At 42.2% G+C, this 16,224-nt stretch overlaps 1 protein-coding gene, 5 non-coding genes and 1 pseudogene across 7 annotated transcripts; 2 read left to right on the forward strand and 5 right to left on the reverse strand.

Moving 5' to 3' along the window:
• Positions 1-1,789: 1,789 nt before the first annotated feature.
• On the reverse strand, positions 1,790-11,080 carry LOC141340296 (membrane-spanning 4-domains subfamily A member 8-like). 2 transcript variants are annotated; one of them, XM_073845226.1, is made up of 7 exons: positions 10,999-11,080; positions 10,396-10,597; positions 9,617-9,685; positions 7,752-7,895; positions 7,382-7,495; positions 2,077-2,157; positions 1,790-1,927 (listed from the first exon to the last, which is right to left on the reverse strand). In XM_073845226.1, exons 2-7 carry the CDS (start codon positions 10,570-10,572, stop codon positions 1,862-1,864), a joined length of 651 nt encoding a protein of 216 aa, XP_073701327.1. In that variant the 5' UTR covers positions 10,573-10,597; positions 10,999-11,080; the 3' UTR covers positions 1,790-1,861. The 2 variants fall into 2 exon arrangements, with proteins under 2 accessions (XP_073701327.1, XP_073701333.1); XM_073845232.1 differs by lacking the exon at positions 9,617-9,685.
• Positions 11,081-12,382: 1,302 nt separating this feature from the next.
• On the forward strand, positions 12,383-12,454 carry trnaw-cca (transfer RNA tryptophan (anticodon CCA)). The gene has a single exon. It is a non-coding gene; the product is annotated as a tRNA-Trp (tRNA).
• A 1,337-nt stretch (positions 12,455-13,791) lies between these two features.
• Positions 13,792-13,863, forward strand: trnaw-cca (transfer RNA tryptophan (anticodon CCA)). The gene has a single exon. It is a non-coding gene; the product is annotated as a tRNA-Trp (tRNA).
• A 518-nt stretch (positions 13,864-14,381) lies between these two features.
• trnay-gua (transfer RNA tyrosine (anticodon GUA)) lies at positions 14,382-14,468 on the reverse strand. Its single transcript is given in 2 exon segments — positions 14,382-14,417; positions 14,432-14,468. It is a non-coding gene; the product is annotated as a tRNA-Tyr (tRNA).
• An 854-nt stretch (positions 14,469-15,322) lies between these two features.
• On the reverse strand, positions 15,323-15,441 carry LOC141319375 (5S ribosomal RNA). The gene has a single exon (XR_012353634.1). It is a non-coding gene; the product is annotated as a 5S ribosomal RNA (ribosomal RNA).
• Positions 15,442-15,525: 84 nt separating this feature from the next.
• On the reverse strand, positions 15,526-15,644 carry LOC141318902 (5S ribosomal RNA). The gene has a single exon (XR_012353189.1). It is a non-coding gene; the product is annotated as a 5S ribosomal RNA (ribosomal RNA).
• An 84-nt stretch (positions 15,645-15,728) lies between these two features.
• Positions 15,729-15,847, reverse strand: LOC141346315 (5S ribosomal RNA; annotated as a pseudogene).
• Between the last annotated feature and the right edge of the window lie 377 nt (positions 15,848-16,224).

Consider the following 16,224-nt stretch of genomic DNA (forward strand, 5'->3'; position numbering starts at 1 on the left):
TCACCGCCGTGTCTGGAACAGAGAGCGCGGTCACCGCCGCGTCCGGAACAGAGAGAGCGGTCACCAGCGTGTCCGGAACAGAGAGTGCGGTCACCGCCGTGTCAGGAACAGAGAGAGCAGTCACCGCCACGTCCGGAACAGAGAGAGTGGTCACCAGCGTGTCCGGAACAGAGAGTGCGGTCACCGCCGCGTCCGGAACAGAGAGTGCGGTCACCGCCGTGTCAGGAACAGAGAGAGCAGTCACCGCCACGTCCGGAACAGAGAGAGTGGTCACCAGCGTGTCCGGAACAGAGAGTGCGGTCACCGCCGCGTCAGGAACAGAGAGAGCGGTCACCAGCATGTCAGGAACAGAGAGAGCGGTCACCGCCACGTCCGGAACAGAGAGAGCAGTCACCAGCGTGTCCGGAACAGAGAGTGCGGTCACCGCCACGTCCGGAACAGAGAGAGCAGTCACCAGCGTGTCCGGAACAGAGAGTGCGGTCACCGCCGTGTCAGGAACAGAGAGAGCGGTCACCGCCACGTCCGGAACAGAGAGAGCGGTCACCAGCGTGTCCGGAACAGAGAGTGCGGTCACCGCCGTGTCAGGAACAGAGAGAGCGGTCACCGCCACGTCCGGAACAGAGAGTGCGGTCACCGCCGCGTCCGGAACAGAGAGAGCGGTCACCAGCGTGTCCGGAACAGAGAGTGCGGTCACCGCCGTGTCAGGAACAGAGAGAGCGGTCACTGCCACGTCCGGAACAGAGAGCGCGGTCACCGGCGCGTCCGGAACCGAGAGTGCGGTCACCGCCGTGTCAGGAACAGAGAGAGCGGTCACCGCCACGTCCGGAACAGAGAGCGCGGTCACCGGCGCGTCCGGAACAGAGAGTGCGGTCACCGCCGTGTCAGGAACAGAGAGCGCGGTCACCGCCGCGTCAGGAACAGAGAGCGCGGTCACCGCCGCGTCCGGAACAGAGGGAGTGGAAGTCGCCGCCTTCCCACGAAACTCCGTCTCCACCCCCACCGCAAAGAAGGGGCGCCTCCGCATCTCCTCGGCGACATGGGCATCCATCGCCAGGCAGGCGTAGATATAGTTGAAGCGCGCTGCCGACGCCGCCTCAAAGGACATCCCCTCCGTGTTGGGAGCAGAGGGAATGGTCGCCGCCCCGACCGCCGCCTCAAAAAAAAATTCTTCCCTGCTGGACCCATTATTGATGGCTGCATTCTGTCACATTAGAAATAGGAGGTCTGGGTCCAGGTGCAGGGAAAAGGTTTTTTAATTAAACAATAAACAAATAAATAAACATAAACCAAAAGGCCAACACGGCACAAACTGAACATAAACTGAAACACAAAATAACAAAATCAAGAACACGATCAAAGTCCAGGGATTTCAAGAACACAAATTAACACACAAGACATAAGACAATGCAGCCATGAAGCAGGAGTGAAAGGTGAGAGTTTTTAAAGACCAGATAATAGTGAACAGATGTGAGTGAATCAGTGCTAATGACAAAGACAGGTGAATGCAATCAGGAAGTGCAGTGTATAAACAGCGACCTCAGGAGGCTGAAGGGAGACCCACAGCCCTGATCATGACAGACAGATTATACAGTATTAAGCAACCAAACATGACTTATGATAAGGTAACTTAACCACAGAGAGAAAATCAGGAAATAGTATCTATTCGTGTTTTTAATAGTCATTGTTTAACTACATGTGACTTTAAAAATTTGTAAAGTTTGTAATCTGATCAAGTAAAGTCTTTGCTTATTTAGTCCTTTTTTGGTAATGACATGCAAATAGTGAGGGTCTGGTAATCATTGGGAAGTCCAAGTCCATGTGTCCCATGAAAGCAACACAAAACAGCAGGATCAAACAATAATCAACTGTATTGTGGAGAATTGTCTGCAGGATGCTGATGCATGGAAGGGTTGCTGATCACAGGTATCTATAAGAAAAAAAAGCTATATGAGCAGCTTGTTTGCTTATTGATTGCTTATTTACTTAATAATATCCAAAAAGTACTGTTCCTATTATATATTGCTTTACACATATCCATTGTTTTGTATACCATTTTACTTTATAAACTTCTCTTACCTCTGAATGGTCAAGATCATGGTAATGGCAGCGCCTAAAGTCACAGGGCAGTGGAGGTGAAACTTGTGGAACATACGGCACCTTTGGAGAAATGCACATATAGCATTTTATTTCTAATTATTGTAAAATCCCAAAAAAGTGCAACAACATTGGCATACAGTTCCAGTATTACAGCTTTTGCTATTAGTAGAGACACTGCTGCTGCTAAATGCTTTTGAGAAATGCACTGACTCAGGTAATTCACATCACTTCAATCTCTGCACATTAATTACTCAAGCCTCCATCATTAGGTCAAACATGACATTTTGGAAAACTTTAATATATAATCTGTTTAATCAAAAAAATTTTTGTTCAGAATAACTTGACTAAAATGAGCAGTAGAGAGAAAAGCTAAAGACTAATATATTCTTAGCTCTTGAAGATGCCTGTTTTCCAAGGAAATTATGTCCAGCAAGTCTTGTGATTTTAGGGTATTGAGACTTCAAAGGTTTTAAAGGACAAGTAGCACCAATGTAACAGGGTGGAGTGGAGTTTGAGTGACAAACTAATTAATTGTTTTATGCATGAGTAAATTTATCATTATAAATTGAATTTTATATAATTTAAAGTAAGCCTTTTTTTTCTTCAGGCGTAAAGAAATTACGAGGATTAAAATTTTGAGGAAAACATTTAAGGAATTATGGACTTCAATGGTGCCTGTGAGTTTGTACATCCAAAATGCAGTTTAAATGCAGCTTCAAAGAGATCTAAACAATCCCAGCCGAGGAGTAAGGGTCTTATCTAGCGAAACGATCCATCCTTTAAAAAAATAAAATAAATGTATATACTTTTTAACGTTGAATGCTCATACTGCATATGCGTACTCTGTGTAATGTGGGTCAATACAGGTAGGGAATGTCGAAAAACTGCCTTTTCATTTTCCCCTCTAACTTCAAATCATCCTACATTGCAGTAGAAGTACCGACCCTGTGTTTGCAAATTGAACATGCAAAGGTCAAGCACCCTTTACAAAAAAGGTAAAACAGTGATGTAGGAGAAATTTGAAGTTGAAGAAGAAAATGAGATAGGAGTTGTTCTCCCAAAAAACAGTGCTTGTGTTGTGTTGAAGCCTTTTGAAGCTGCAGTGAAACTGCAGTTTGGACGTTCAAACTCACGGGCACCATTGAAGTCCAGTATAGAGATAATTCCTGAAATGTTTTTCTCAAAAAACATAATTTCTTTAAAATTGAAGAAAGAAAGGCATGAACATCTTGGATGGCAATGGGGTGAGTACATTATCTGTAATTTTTAATTCTGGAAGTGAACTACTCCTTTAAGAGAAGAAGGAGATGCATATGCTAAAACTCAAAATTGCTAATTTAGAAATATATGTGACCTTTATTTCAAAGTGAGGATCAGATGTGGAAAAAGGATTGAGGAACATGAGAATTAATCAAGTGCTTCAGAAAGCTTTTTAGTTTTTAGGTACTAACAATTATGAATCCTGAATCATATGCATGTGAAAGCTATTGGCATGAAAATTGATTATATGCAGTAAATACAGTAAAATATGTAGTATTGTTTATGGGTTTGTGATGAGATCTCATTTCACAAGAACTTACAATATTTAAAATGTGAAACTATTTCTAGTCAAGATGAAAAGCTGTCTTGTGATATTTGCGTGCTTGCAATTGTAACATTTTATACAGTAGTTCAGTAAGCTATAAATTAATATTGTTTTAAATTTTAAATTCAATATTAGCTGTTTGGGTCAATTCTGCAAACAAAATAGTTCCAAATAAAGCCACGGTGGAACTGTTGCAAGTGATGTTTCTTTACTAAATGAATCGTCCATTTTGAACTAATTGAGTGAATCAATGATTCAGTGAGTTATTAGACTTGTTTAAGATGCACCATCACTGTGCAGACCAATCGGCATATTGCATTAAAGTACCGCAAGAGTAATTTAATGCTTTTCTCATTTAACACAATAATGATTTTATATGATATTTTGGGTGTAATTTCTCAGCCGTATCTGATGTGTGAGTAATTAGAAGTTTTTAAATGGTTTGACAGCCCCATTTTTTATGTTAAATTTGTGGAAAGGAGAAAGTCACACATAGCTTCAATCAGATGTTAGAAGCTCACATACATTTCTAATGTTTCAGAATGGTCATGTGAAATCATATAGGAGAGAAACCAGTCCATTGAGTTTGCGGCAAAACCTTTACCGGGCTTAGACGTTGTTCTTGTTTTTAACTGCATATGCTAATTCATTCAATATTGTCTCTTGAGGTTATTGTGCAATCACATCCCTTGTTTTGTTTCATGGGGACATAAAATCCACTAAATACTAGCAATAACCCATATAGTCAGTTAATCTTGTGAGATGATTAACATTGCTTTAACTTTTGAAGAAAATGCGCCCTGTGATCAACAAAAATCTCTGTTTACGTATATCATTTGGGATACAGCTTCACCTACAGCATACAGTAAGTGAGTATAAGTGTTTTTTATGCATCTTTGCAAATCACCTTTTTTAATTATGTGCTAGATAGCAAATTCCGTGGCTAAACATTACAGCTCGTCACCCCATGGAAGAGAGGGACTGGGTAGGCAGAACTCCTTAGCCTTTTTTAAGGCAAATGCAAAAGAATGGGTCACTCTAAAAAGGGCCTGATTTTTGACGCGGTTAAATGGGTGTTTTTCACACTGCAAAATTTTACCCAAAATATAGTACAGACTTCTCATTGAGACCCTAAAGAATCATATCAACTTGATGACCCCTTTAATATCTGGAAACGCAATGTGTTTAAAGTTCACTTCATCAACATTTACATAATTTCCAATGTTTTTGTGTACAGATGTTTATAGCACAAGAATTTTATGTTAAAAACGTGAACGTTTGACCATTTGAAAGTGAAGAATTTAATAAATAAATATTTGTAACTGTCACGCGGGTGTGCAGGACGAGACGAGACGATAGACGAGATTAACAATCAACAATAAATTTAATAGAATTCTCCAAGATGAACAAGGCAGGAACAGGCAGGAACACAGAGGGCTTTCACACACATCCAGATAACGTTAAAGACCAACAAAAGACTAAACTCAAAGACAGACTTATAAAGGGTAACTCATTATCAAACACAGGTGACACAGATGACTAATAATTACAAGGACAGGTGCAACAGATGACGGTGACGAGGGCTAAACCAAATGACAACAGAATGGCAGGGGAAGACAATGGGTGAAACCAATGACAGACAGGGTGTGACATCACGCCCCCCTCCGGAAAGGCGCGTCCTCGCGCCGTGGAAAAAACGAGAGGGGCGGAAAAACAGAGTACATAAGGGAGGAGGCTTGGGCGGAGGACGGTACCCCTGGAGGGGGACAACAAACAAAGTCATGAGAGTCCAGGGGGGCGACGAAGGTGGGAGGAGCCAGGGAGGAAACAGAAGGGACCTGAAGCAGGAGGAACTGACCCAGACCACAGCCATGATGACGGCCCACTGTGGAGCCGACGGAGGGAGGAACCATGGTGGAGGAAGGCGTGCCGACTCCATGGGGCCGACCGACAGAGGCGGAGCAGATGGCGGAGGAGCCCGAGGCGGAGACGGAGAGCCGATGATCCGGGGTGACGCCGAGGATCCGGAGGGCCAAGGTGGAACAGGCTCTGGCGCCCGAGGCGGAGGCGGAGTCCCGGAGATCCGCGGCGGAGCCGGAGCGACAGAGGATGGAGGCTGTGCCCGCAGGAAGGAGGAGTCCCAAGGAGCCGGTGGGACGGCGCGACGAGGCACAGCCGGAGGAGCAGAGTCCTGAGGAGCCGATGGGGTGACGACTGACCAGGGCGGAGCCGGAAAGACGCGTCGAGAGCCGTGGTGGAACCGCGGGGTCGAAGGGCCGAGGCGGAGTCCAGGACTCGGAGGCTGGAGGCGGAGCTGAGGAATCCTCCAGCCGAGACGCCGATGGAAGCTGGCAGTCCCGCGGCGAGCCCACTGCACAGGTGGATGACTGAGGGTGAGCAGGGGGACTGACAGGTGATAGCGGAGATTCTGGAAGGCTGGACGAGACCAGCGGAGATTCAGGATGGCTGGACGGGACCAGCGGAGATTCAGGACGGCTGGACGAGACCAGCGGAGATTCAGGATGGCTGGACCGGACCAGCGGAGACTCAGGATGGCTGGACGGGACCAGCGGAGACTCAGGCATAGGCAGAAGAGGGCGGGTGGGTGGGAAGTTCAGGCGGGCTAGTGGTTCTGTGGAAAAGTCTATTAAGTCCCCAGAGTGTTGCTCATTCTCACCCCAAGTGGTGGTGCAGTGGGCAGGGCTCTTTGTAGCCCTCTCTTGCTCCACGTCACACTCCACCGTCGCGGATGTAGCAGTCGGCTCTCGCACCTGGTCCGATGGGTCCGGCTCTGGCTCTGTCGCTCTCGGCTCGGGCTCTCCATCGTCGGTGGGCTCGGGCTGCAACTCCGCTTGTCAGGGTGATGTTGGGCTGGGTTCTGGGTCTGGAGTGGGGCTGGTGTCATCCTTCGCGGTCAACGAAGCTCTGCTGGACACCAGCACCCACTCGATGTAGTCGGCGAGGCTCTCTCGAGGACCCTCCCCGGACAGCTGCCTCTGGATGTTATCATTAAGTCCCACGCGGTAGAACGTGCATAGGCAACTGTCCGGGTAGTGCGTAAACGGGGCGAGGAATATAAAGTCTCTGGTGTGGTCCTCGAGAGAGCGGTTCCCCTGCTTCAGGAGGAGGATGAGGACGGCGGGATCATTCATGACGGGGGAAAAAAAAATAAACTAAACACTGATACAAAAAAAACGGAAAATAAACGCAGGGGAAGACGCCGTGAATTTTTTTGGGTCGGTCTTTCTGTCACGCGGGTGTGCAGGACGAGACGAGACGATAGACGAGATTAACAATCAACAATAAATTTAATAGAATTCTCCAAGATGAACAAGGCAGGAACAGGCAGGAACACAGAGGGCTTTCACACACATCCAGATAACGTTAAAGACCGACAAAAGACTAAACTCAAAGACAGACTTATAAAGGGTAACTCATTATCAAACACAGGTGACACAGATGACTAATAATTACAAGGACAGGTGCAACAGATGACGGTGACGAGGGCTAAACCAAATGACAACAGAATGGCAGGGGAAGACAATGGGTGAAACCAATGACAGACAGGGTGTGACAGTAACATAACTTAGTGTTTGTTGCTTATTATCAAGACATCCATAAGTAACTATTTCCATTACATATCAGAGGGTTTCAGTTCACTAAAAAGTTTGTGAACCTCCATCTTGACGCATTACTAACCTGGGTGCAACAGCTGCAGCTGACTTTACAGGCATATGCTGACAGACAGATGGAGATGATAAACTCAAGCAAGGCGAATATGAGCAACACAGTTCCGATTCCCCAGAAGAGAATCTGAGATAAAAATCAACAAATAATATTAAAATAATTGACAATTAGTACTTACATAGGTACACTGGCTGCTTAATGTATAAAATCAATGCCTTCTTAAATTATTAATGATCAGTAATAGTAAGAGATGTGATGTTGGGGAGAAAAAGACTGGACAGATGAGAGCAGATTAAGAATTTACTTTCGACAAGTGTACTGACCACACACTTATCTTATTGTGATTACTACATTAATGCAAATGTAAACATTGATGACATACCGTATACTTTCCCCTAAACTCGTAACAGTCAGTATCGTAGCAGTAATTGTAAAATGGTCCAAGAGCCAAATCAAATGGAATTAAAATAATGGTAATGCCTGCAGTTATAGCACTGATAATGTTCATTCCAAGCGACCCTTTCACCTATAGGCAGAAAAAAATAACATCGACATAAAACTGATTAATAAATTAGGAATAGCTTTAACACATTTTGTTAACACATCATATTAATGTAGATGGAAAAATACACAACATGAATGCAAAGTCCAGTCAATCTTCACTGATTACTGTTTAGATTACAGTAAATATACCGGTCTCAAAAAGGAAAACTGTTTTTTTCCCTTTTACTGTTAGTACAAATATTTTTTTTAGTGTCTTAAAATAAGGTCTTCATTTCCAGTTCATCAATTTGGTCTTTGGGGTCTATATGACCCCAACAATTGATCGAGAAATTATACAAAAAATATACATTTTTAATTATACAAATAATATATATATTTTTTTGTTTACTTCTCATCTATTCATTAATGCTGTGTTTTGGGAGATATGAAGTACTTTTGTACCTATTTACCACACAATTCCTCAACTACACCATAAGCTTGCCTATGAAATTTTAATTTTTTATTAAAAATTCACTTAAATTATGATCTAAATTTAATTTAAACTGTTTTTGGATATTGATCTAGGTGTTACGTGTAGAAGTACGCCATCTCCTGGTTAGAGATAAACCTTAATTCTTTTCAGTTTAAGAAATAAATAGTTTTGACCAGCAGAGGCCAATAGAGAGCCATTCATTTTAGCCAACTGTTGTATTACAACTTTTGAAATACATTTTTTGAACTTATTTATATATAAACATAAGAAAGGACATTTAAAATTATATTTTTTTTTTCAAATAGTAGAATTTTTGTAGTTTTGGTGCATTTTGAAATGTCTATTTTTACATAATGCCACAGAAATTTGACAGAAAAATGGCACCTAAGTGCCACCTAAAACACACCTAAAGGACAAGACTTGGAGTCAGAGTGTGTGTGCGAGTGTGTGTGAGTGTGTGTGAGTGTTTGTGAGTGTGTGTGAGAGAGAGAGAGAGAAAGAGAGAGAGTGAGAGAATACATGGGTGCATATGTAAGTGTGTGTTTGTTTGTCTGTGTTTGTGTGTGTGTGCGTGTGTGTGTGTGAGTGAGCATGTCTTTTCTACATCACATTTATGCTCTAGTAGTAGGCCTTCATTTCTGTGTGTGAATTTTTTGATTTATGCCGGATTTATAGATTTTTTTTGACAAATGAAGAAAAAATATTGACTTTTTTTCAAATTTCCCATTCATTTCAATGTGGGGTCATATTGACCCCGAAGACCAGATTAGTAAAAAAAAAAATTACATACCTTCAGAACAATCGAATCAAGCCAGGTTTTTTTGTGTGTGTATAGACAGATTATGTAGGAAAAGTCACAAAATATTTTTCCTCTCAGATTAAGGGAACCCTTTTTTTTAATCGAGGAAACGTCGATCGGGGTCATATAGACCCCAAGGACCGATTGAGGGTTAAGAAGTGATTATATGATACAGTGTGGGTTGTATCTATAGGTGCAATTTTGATGCAGTTTAGTATAAAATATCAAAATGTCCAAAGTTTCATTAAGTATGGGTGTTGCGTTCAGGAGATAAAATTAGTTTATATAATTAGTTTATATCTCAGTGCTTCAGTTAATCTAAATTCATTTAATACATTTTTGCCAGAAATATCCCTATCTGTAAGAATTGTTTATATCAATTGCACAAAAATGTGAATCATATTATTACAATGCCACCTGCCTGTGTTTGGCAGCTTGGACCCCTTAAAACGTACAAATGTTGAGTACATACCAAACACAAACAGAAGGGAGAATTAACTTTGTTTTCAGCAGCAATGCAGAGTGAGCCTGCGATAATGTACTGAGAGGAGAGAGAAAGAACAAAATGGAATATTCTGTTGGAATATGTAGCTTAAATAAAAAAATCATAAAAAAAAACAACAACTGAAAAACAGAAGAAAAAAAAAATAATTGTTTCTTACGATGATTGATCCCCAGTAAGGAATACCACTAATGACAGTGATGGAATCTAAATTAAGTGTCAAGACAATCCCAAACAGTTAAGTCAACAGGCTGATCATTATCTGGACAGTCTGTGAGGGACAAGAAAAATGTACAGGACAAAACAAGAAAGTCTCTTATAAAGTAAAACAGTTTCAAATGTTGGGGACCAAAATTAAATATACAATAAATTTATGGCAACTATGGGTATGGACTTATGATTGTACTCGAAAATATCCTAAAATATTCAAGCACAGAATGCTCATTTTTGCAGATGTGCAACTTTGTCCATTAGTTAACATTTTTTTGATAGTTTACAACTTGTAAAACATTCTTCTCTGTGACTCTTTGTGACTGGTACACTGTAAAATGTTCTCTGTAAATGATAAACCTTATTTTATATTGGTCTTCCTCATTTTGTATCTAAGTCACATTATGCAATAAAATCAGTGTATATTGTGTTAATGTGTCTACTACTCCTTTTTGTAGAATTTATTCATGTAATTTTCTTACTTCACACTACCATACACACTTAAAAGGAAATATCTGGGGTTATGAGAATATTCTTACCCCAAGGGCTTTTGGTTGGCCTTTCAGAAATGCCTGAAGTCCATGAAAAGTAGAAACTCCTGTGACATGAACAGGCACAGGAGCATTTGTCACAGCCCAAACTGCTGTTGCTTGTGTTGGTGGTTGAACCTGAATGATGAGTGTTGAAGAGTTCACAGGTAAGACTGTTTGGGACATTCTTGTTTCCGAATCTGATATTGACCTACACAAAAATCATAGTACATCAAAACATGAAAAGGATATGATTAAAAAATAAATGTTTTTTTTTTTTTTTACATTTTTTATTCAAAAATTCTATATTCATTATGTTTGTTGTTATAAATACAGTCGTCACATTGTAGTTACTCAAATAGAGTAACTCTATTAGCCCTTGGGAATGAAGAATAGACTATATTAACAGCTCATGTTGAAACTGATCTACATTCATTTACATTAAAGGCATTATAGATTAAATACCAGCCTTTATAGATTAAATAAAGGAAATTCATTAATTCATTAAAACCATTTAGTTAAAGCAACAACAATAACAACAAGATGCAGATACATAATGAAAAGACTGTATAAAGATAGTCAGATGTAATGTATGAATATATTTTGTTTTACCAGAGAAAAATCCTCTCTTCAGTTTGCTCTGTAGGGTTGCTATGCTCTGCAGTCGTACTTTGCCCTCACAAGAGCTCAGGTGATTGGATGTGGCGGCAAAACTCTGACACTGCTACAAGGTAATATAAAAATTTTGATTACATTTTTTTATTTTTTACTCATCTAGAAAATAATTCTTGAATTAAGAATTTTTAGATATTTGTCTGGAAACCACTTTTGCAAGTGTACAAATAACGGCAGCATGATTTTTAACCCATTTTATGTGGTAGACAATGTGGATTTCATCGTTTAGTTAAGGTGTAATTATCCCTTCATGCCTGTACCTTAGTTAAAAGGTACTTCATGTCCTGTACCCCAAAGCTAAAGCAAATGCAATAGTTTTAAAATAAGTGGACTTCAAAGGCTGTTCAGAGCTATATTACAGTAACGGCATGTTATTACATTATCAGGTTTTGTACTTCTGACTCACCTAGATTTTGATTCACTCACTGGAACAAACATACAGTACCAATAAAAGGTTTGGACACACTTCCCCATTAAAGAGAATTGTCACAAGGACGGACTGAGACGAGCGGATCCATTCGCAGCATTTATTAGATAAGACAAAACAAAACAAACACAGGGGCAGGCAGAAATCGTAGTCAAAACACAGGCAGAAAGGTCGGGGCTAGCAGTGAGAATCAAACACGGGAAGAAACGCTCAGAAATGCAGCCGGGGCAATACAAGACTTCGCCAAGAGCTAGGTGTGAGAGTGGCTTATATGCAGTGTGTGTAAATGAACTGCAGGTGTGTGAGTGTGTGAATGAGCTGCAGGTGTGAGCAGTGATAAGTGCAGTGGCTTGTGGGGGATGAAGTCCATGATGGTGTCTTGGGTTACAACGGTAGCATGGCTGAATGCAGATCAGACGGTTGCATGTTCCAATCACATCAGTTGATCTCTTCTTGACATCCATAGTATAAAGTCTACAGCCCTTTACCATGACTGATTTGCAAATTGAATCAAAGCAATTAAGCAAGGAACGCCGACTTGTTTTCTCGACCTTGTGGCCGAGAAAACAGAGTGCGCCTGACCCCGGATCGGGAGGTTGCGTGTTCCAATTATGTTGAGGTCAAGCGATCTGTTCTTGACTTTGTGAGTGTAAAGACTAGCTGATTTGCATAGTTTATCAAAGTGCTTAAGCATGAAACACAAAATAATTTTTCCACTATCTTGTAGTGCAACGGTAGAGTGTCTGGCTCCAAATCACCTTGAGGTCAGACGATCTGTTTTTGATCTCCTGAGTATGAAGTCCAACATCAAGAGTGTTCCTTGAGCACCGTATATTTACTGATTTGCATTCTGTGTCAAGGTCGTTAAGCAAAATACATCACCTCTGGGTTCAGGACCTCGTGGCGCAACGGTAGCGCGTCTGACTCCAGATCAGAAGGTTGTGTGTTCAAATCACGTCGGGGTCATGTGATTTCTTGTTGACTTGTAATGTGAAAGAGGTCCTGTTGTTGTGTGCTGCAGTGGTTTCCAATCCCACCGCTGTGTATGTTTCCCTTATTAAACACACCTGATTCAGATCATTAGCTCGTTAGGAGAGAGCTCCATGAACTCATCTGGTTGTGTCAGAAAAAGGAGACAGACAAAATATGCAGGGCCGCGTTTTTCAGTCATCGTAACCCTAAGTTGATTGTAACTATTGGTTTCAATGCGTCTACGTTGTATTAAGGATTGCAATGCTTTTGGGAAACACAGCCCAGAGCAGGGGGTCACCAGGATCAGGATTGAAAACCACCGGTGTACTGTGATAGATTTGTATCTTGACCTGTTACTTTTATTAAGCCTGAGATCTCATGTAATAACCATTCCTGTCATTGTGTACTGTGACAGATCTGCCTCTTGATGTGTTACTTTTTAATTTCTTTCCCTGCAATCTCTGAAGAAATCGTGGAAACATCTACGTGCCGAATTCAAAAGCCAGCTCCTTCGAGCCGGAATCGAACCAGCGACCTAAGAATAGCCAATGTATCATCTACAGTCCTCCTCTCTACCAGCTGAGCTATCAAAGGTGACAAAAATTGGCTTAAGCAGGAAACACCAGATAGGTTTGTGGTGTCTTGGGGTACAACGGTAGCATGGCTGAATGCAGATCAGACGGTTGCATGTTCCAATCACATCAGTTGATCTCTTCTTGACATCCATAGTATAAAGTCTACAGCCCTTTACCGTGACTGATTTGCAAATTGAATCAAAGCAATTAAGCAAGGAAGGCCGACTTGTTCTCTCGACCTCGTGGCCGCGACAGAGTGCGCCTGACCCCGGATCGGGAGGTTGCGTGTTCCAATTATGTTGAGGTCAAGCGATCTGTTCTTGACTTTGTGAGGGTAAAGACTAGCTGATTTGCATAGTTTATCAAAGTGCTTAAGCATGAAACACTAAATAATTTTTCCGCTATCTTGTAGTGCAACGGTAGAGTGTCTGGCTCCAAATCACCTTGAGGTCAGACGATCTGTTTTTGATCTCCTGAGTATGAAGTCCAACATCAAGAGTGTTCCTTGAGCACCGTATATTTACTGATTTGCATTCTGTGTCAAGGCGGTTAAGCAAAATACATCACCTCTGGGTTCAGGACCTCGTGGGGCAACGGTAGCGCGTCTGGCTCCAAATCACCTTGAGGTCAGACGATCTGTTTTTGATCTCCTGAGTATGAAGTCCAACATCAAGAATGTTCCTTTAGCACCGTATATTTACTGATTTGCATTCTGTGTCAAGGCGGTTAAGCAAAATACATCACCTCTGGGTTCAGGATCTCGTGGCGCAACAGTAGCGCGTCTGACTCCAGTTCAGAAGGTTGCGTGTTCAAATCACGTCGGGGTCACGTGATTTCTTGTTGACTTCTAATGTGAAAAGAGGTCCTGTCGTTGTGTGCTGCAGTGGTTTCCAATCCCACCGCTCTGTATGTCTCCCTTATTAAACACACCTGATTCAGATCATTAGCTTGTTAGGAGAGAGCTCCATGAACTCATCTGGTTGTGTCAGAAAAAGGAGACAGACAAAATATGCAGGGCCGCGTTTTTCAGAGTCATCGTAAACCTAAGTTGATTGTAACTCTATTGGTTTCAATGCGTCTACGTTGTATTAAGGATTGCAATGCTTTTGGGAAACACAGCCCAGAGCAGGGGGTCACCAGGATCAGGATTGAAAACCACCGGTGTACTGCGATAGATTTGTATCTTGACCTGTTATTTTTATTAAGCCTGAGATCTCATGTAATAACCATTCCTGTCATTGTGTACTGTGACAGATCTGTCTCTTGATGTGTTACTTTTTCATATCTTGCCCTGCAATCTCTGAAGAAATCGTGGAAACATCTACGTGCCGAATTCAAAAGCCAGCTCCTTCGAGCCGGAATCGAACCAGCGACCTAAGGATAGCCAATGTATCATCTACAGTCCTCCGCTCTACCAGCTGAGCTATCGAAGGCAGGACGACAAAAGGTGGCTTACGCAGGAAACACCAGATAGGTTTGTGGTGTCTTGGGGTACAACGGTAGCATGGCTGAATCCAGATCAGACGGTTGCATGTTCCAATCACATCAGTTGATCTCTTCTTGACATCCATAGTATAAAGTCTACAGCCCTTTACCGTGACTGATTTGCAAATTGAATCAAAGCAATTAAGCAAGGAAGGCCGACTTGTTCTCTCGACCTCGTGGCCGCGACAGAGCGCGCCTGACCCCGGATCGGGAGGTTGCATGTTCCAATTATGTTGAGGTCAAGCGATCTGTTCTTGACTTTGTGAGTGTAAAGACTAGCTGATTTGCATAGTTTATCAAAGTGCTTAAGCATGAAACACTAAATAATTTTTCCGCCATCTTGTAGTGCAACGGTAGAGTGTCTGGCCCCAAATCACCTTGAGGTCAGACGATCTGTTTTTGATCTCCTGAGTATGAAGTCCAACATCAAGAGTGTTCCTTGAGCACCGTATATTTACTGATTTGCATTCTGTGTCAAGGCGGTTAAGCAAAATACATCACCTCTGGGTTCAGGACCTCGTGGGGCAACAGTAGGTGACTGTCCTTTGTTTGTCATGCTGCTCTCTTATACAGTTGTACTTCCTGCTTCCTGTCATGTGTCTAGTCACATGGCAGGCCAACCATCCATTTATTTAAGACACACACACACTTAAAATGTTAAGAGCAATAAAATGGCCTAAAAAAACATGTAACACACTTAACACTCTATAATACATTGATTGTAATGATTGTAATAAATAGAGCGGTAAAACACGTCTTTCTAAAAGCCAGCATATTATATAAATAGTGAAGAAAAGGCAAAAGCTTACAGCACCTGGTATTCCCAGGCGATCTCCCATCCAAGTACTAACCAGGCCCGACGCTGCTTTGCTTCCGAGATCAGACGAGATCGGGCGGTCTCAGCGCAGTATGGCCGTAGGCGAGGGCTGCTCCAAAAAGTGGGCTATTTAAAGATCAGCCTCCGTAAAAGCCAGCATATTATATAAATAGTGAAGAAAAGGCAAAAGCTTACAGCACCTGGTATTCCCAGGCGGTCTCCCATCTAAGTACTAACCAGGCCCGATGCTGCTTTGCTTCCGAGATCAGACGAGATCGGGCGCTCTCAGCGCAGTATGGCCGTAAGCGAGTACTGCTCCAAAAAGTGGGCTATTTATAGATCAGCCTCCGTAAAAGCCATCATATTATATAAATAGTGAAGAAAAGGCAAAAGCTTACAGCACCTGGTATTCCCAGGCTGTCTCCCATCCAAGTACTAACCAGGCCCGACGCTGCTTTGCTTCGGAGATCAGACGAGATCGGGCGCTCTCAGCGCAGTATTGCCGTAAGCGAGGACTGCTTCAAAAAGTGGGTTATTTATAGATCAGCCTCCGTAAAAGCCATCATATTATATAAATAGTGAAGAAAAGGCAAAAGCTTACAGCACCTGGTATTCCCAGGCGGTCTCCCATCCAGAGTTACAAGATTAAAATGGGGTCAGATTTAACTGTGAGAGATGACTAGTGGTTAAAAGAATGAGACATAAAAGAAGATTGGTTTAAATAGATTTGGTTTATATACAAGGTTCACATAAAAGACTTTAAAACAACACGATAAAACTAGGTAAATGCTGTTAAAAGAATACAGTTCATTTGTCCATACCCTAAAAACAGTCCAAGAATCCCAGTGTGTTGATAAGTCCAATGTGAGTGTCCACCATTGTATATA

This window comes from Garra rufa, chromosome 1 (assembly GCF_049309525.1).
Source record: "Garra rufa chromosome 1, GarRuf1.0, whole genome shotgun sequence".
NCBI classification, from domain to species: domain Eukaryota; kingdom Metazoa; phylum Chordata; class Actinopteri; order Cypriniformes; family Cyprinidae; genus Garra; species Garra rufa.

What these genes read in the sequence shown, in the direction of transcription:
- LOC141340296 (XM_073845226.1), bottom strand. Translation starts at nt 10,572, where the DNA reads ATGTCCCAAACAGTCTTACCTGTGAACTCTTCAACACTCATCATTCAG. An exon ending in GCTGCAGCTGTTGCACCCAG is followed by an intron (nt 2,158 to 7,381) that starts GTTAGTAATGCG and finishes ATTTCTCCAAAG; the next exon opens with GTGCCGTATGTTCCACAAGT. An exon ending in ATGATCTTGACCATTCAGAG is followed by an intron (nt 1,928 to 2,076) that starts GTAAGAGAAGTT and finishes TTTTTCTTATAG; the next exon opens with ATACCTGTGATCAGCAACCC.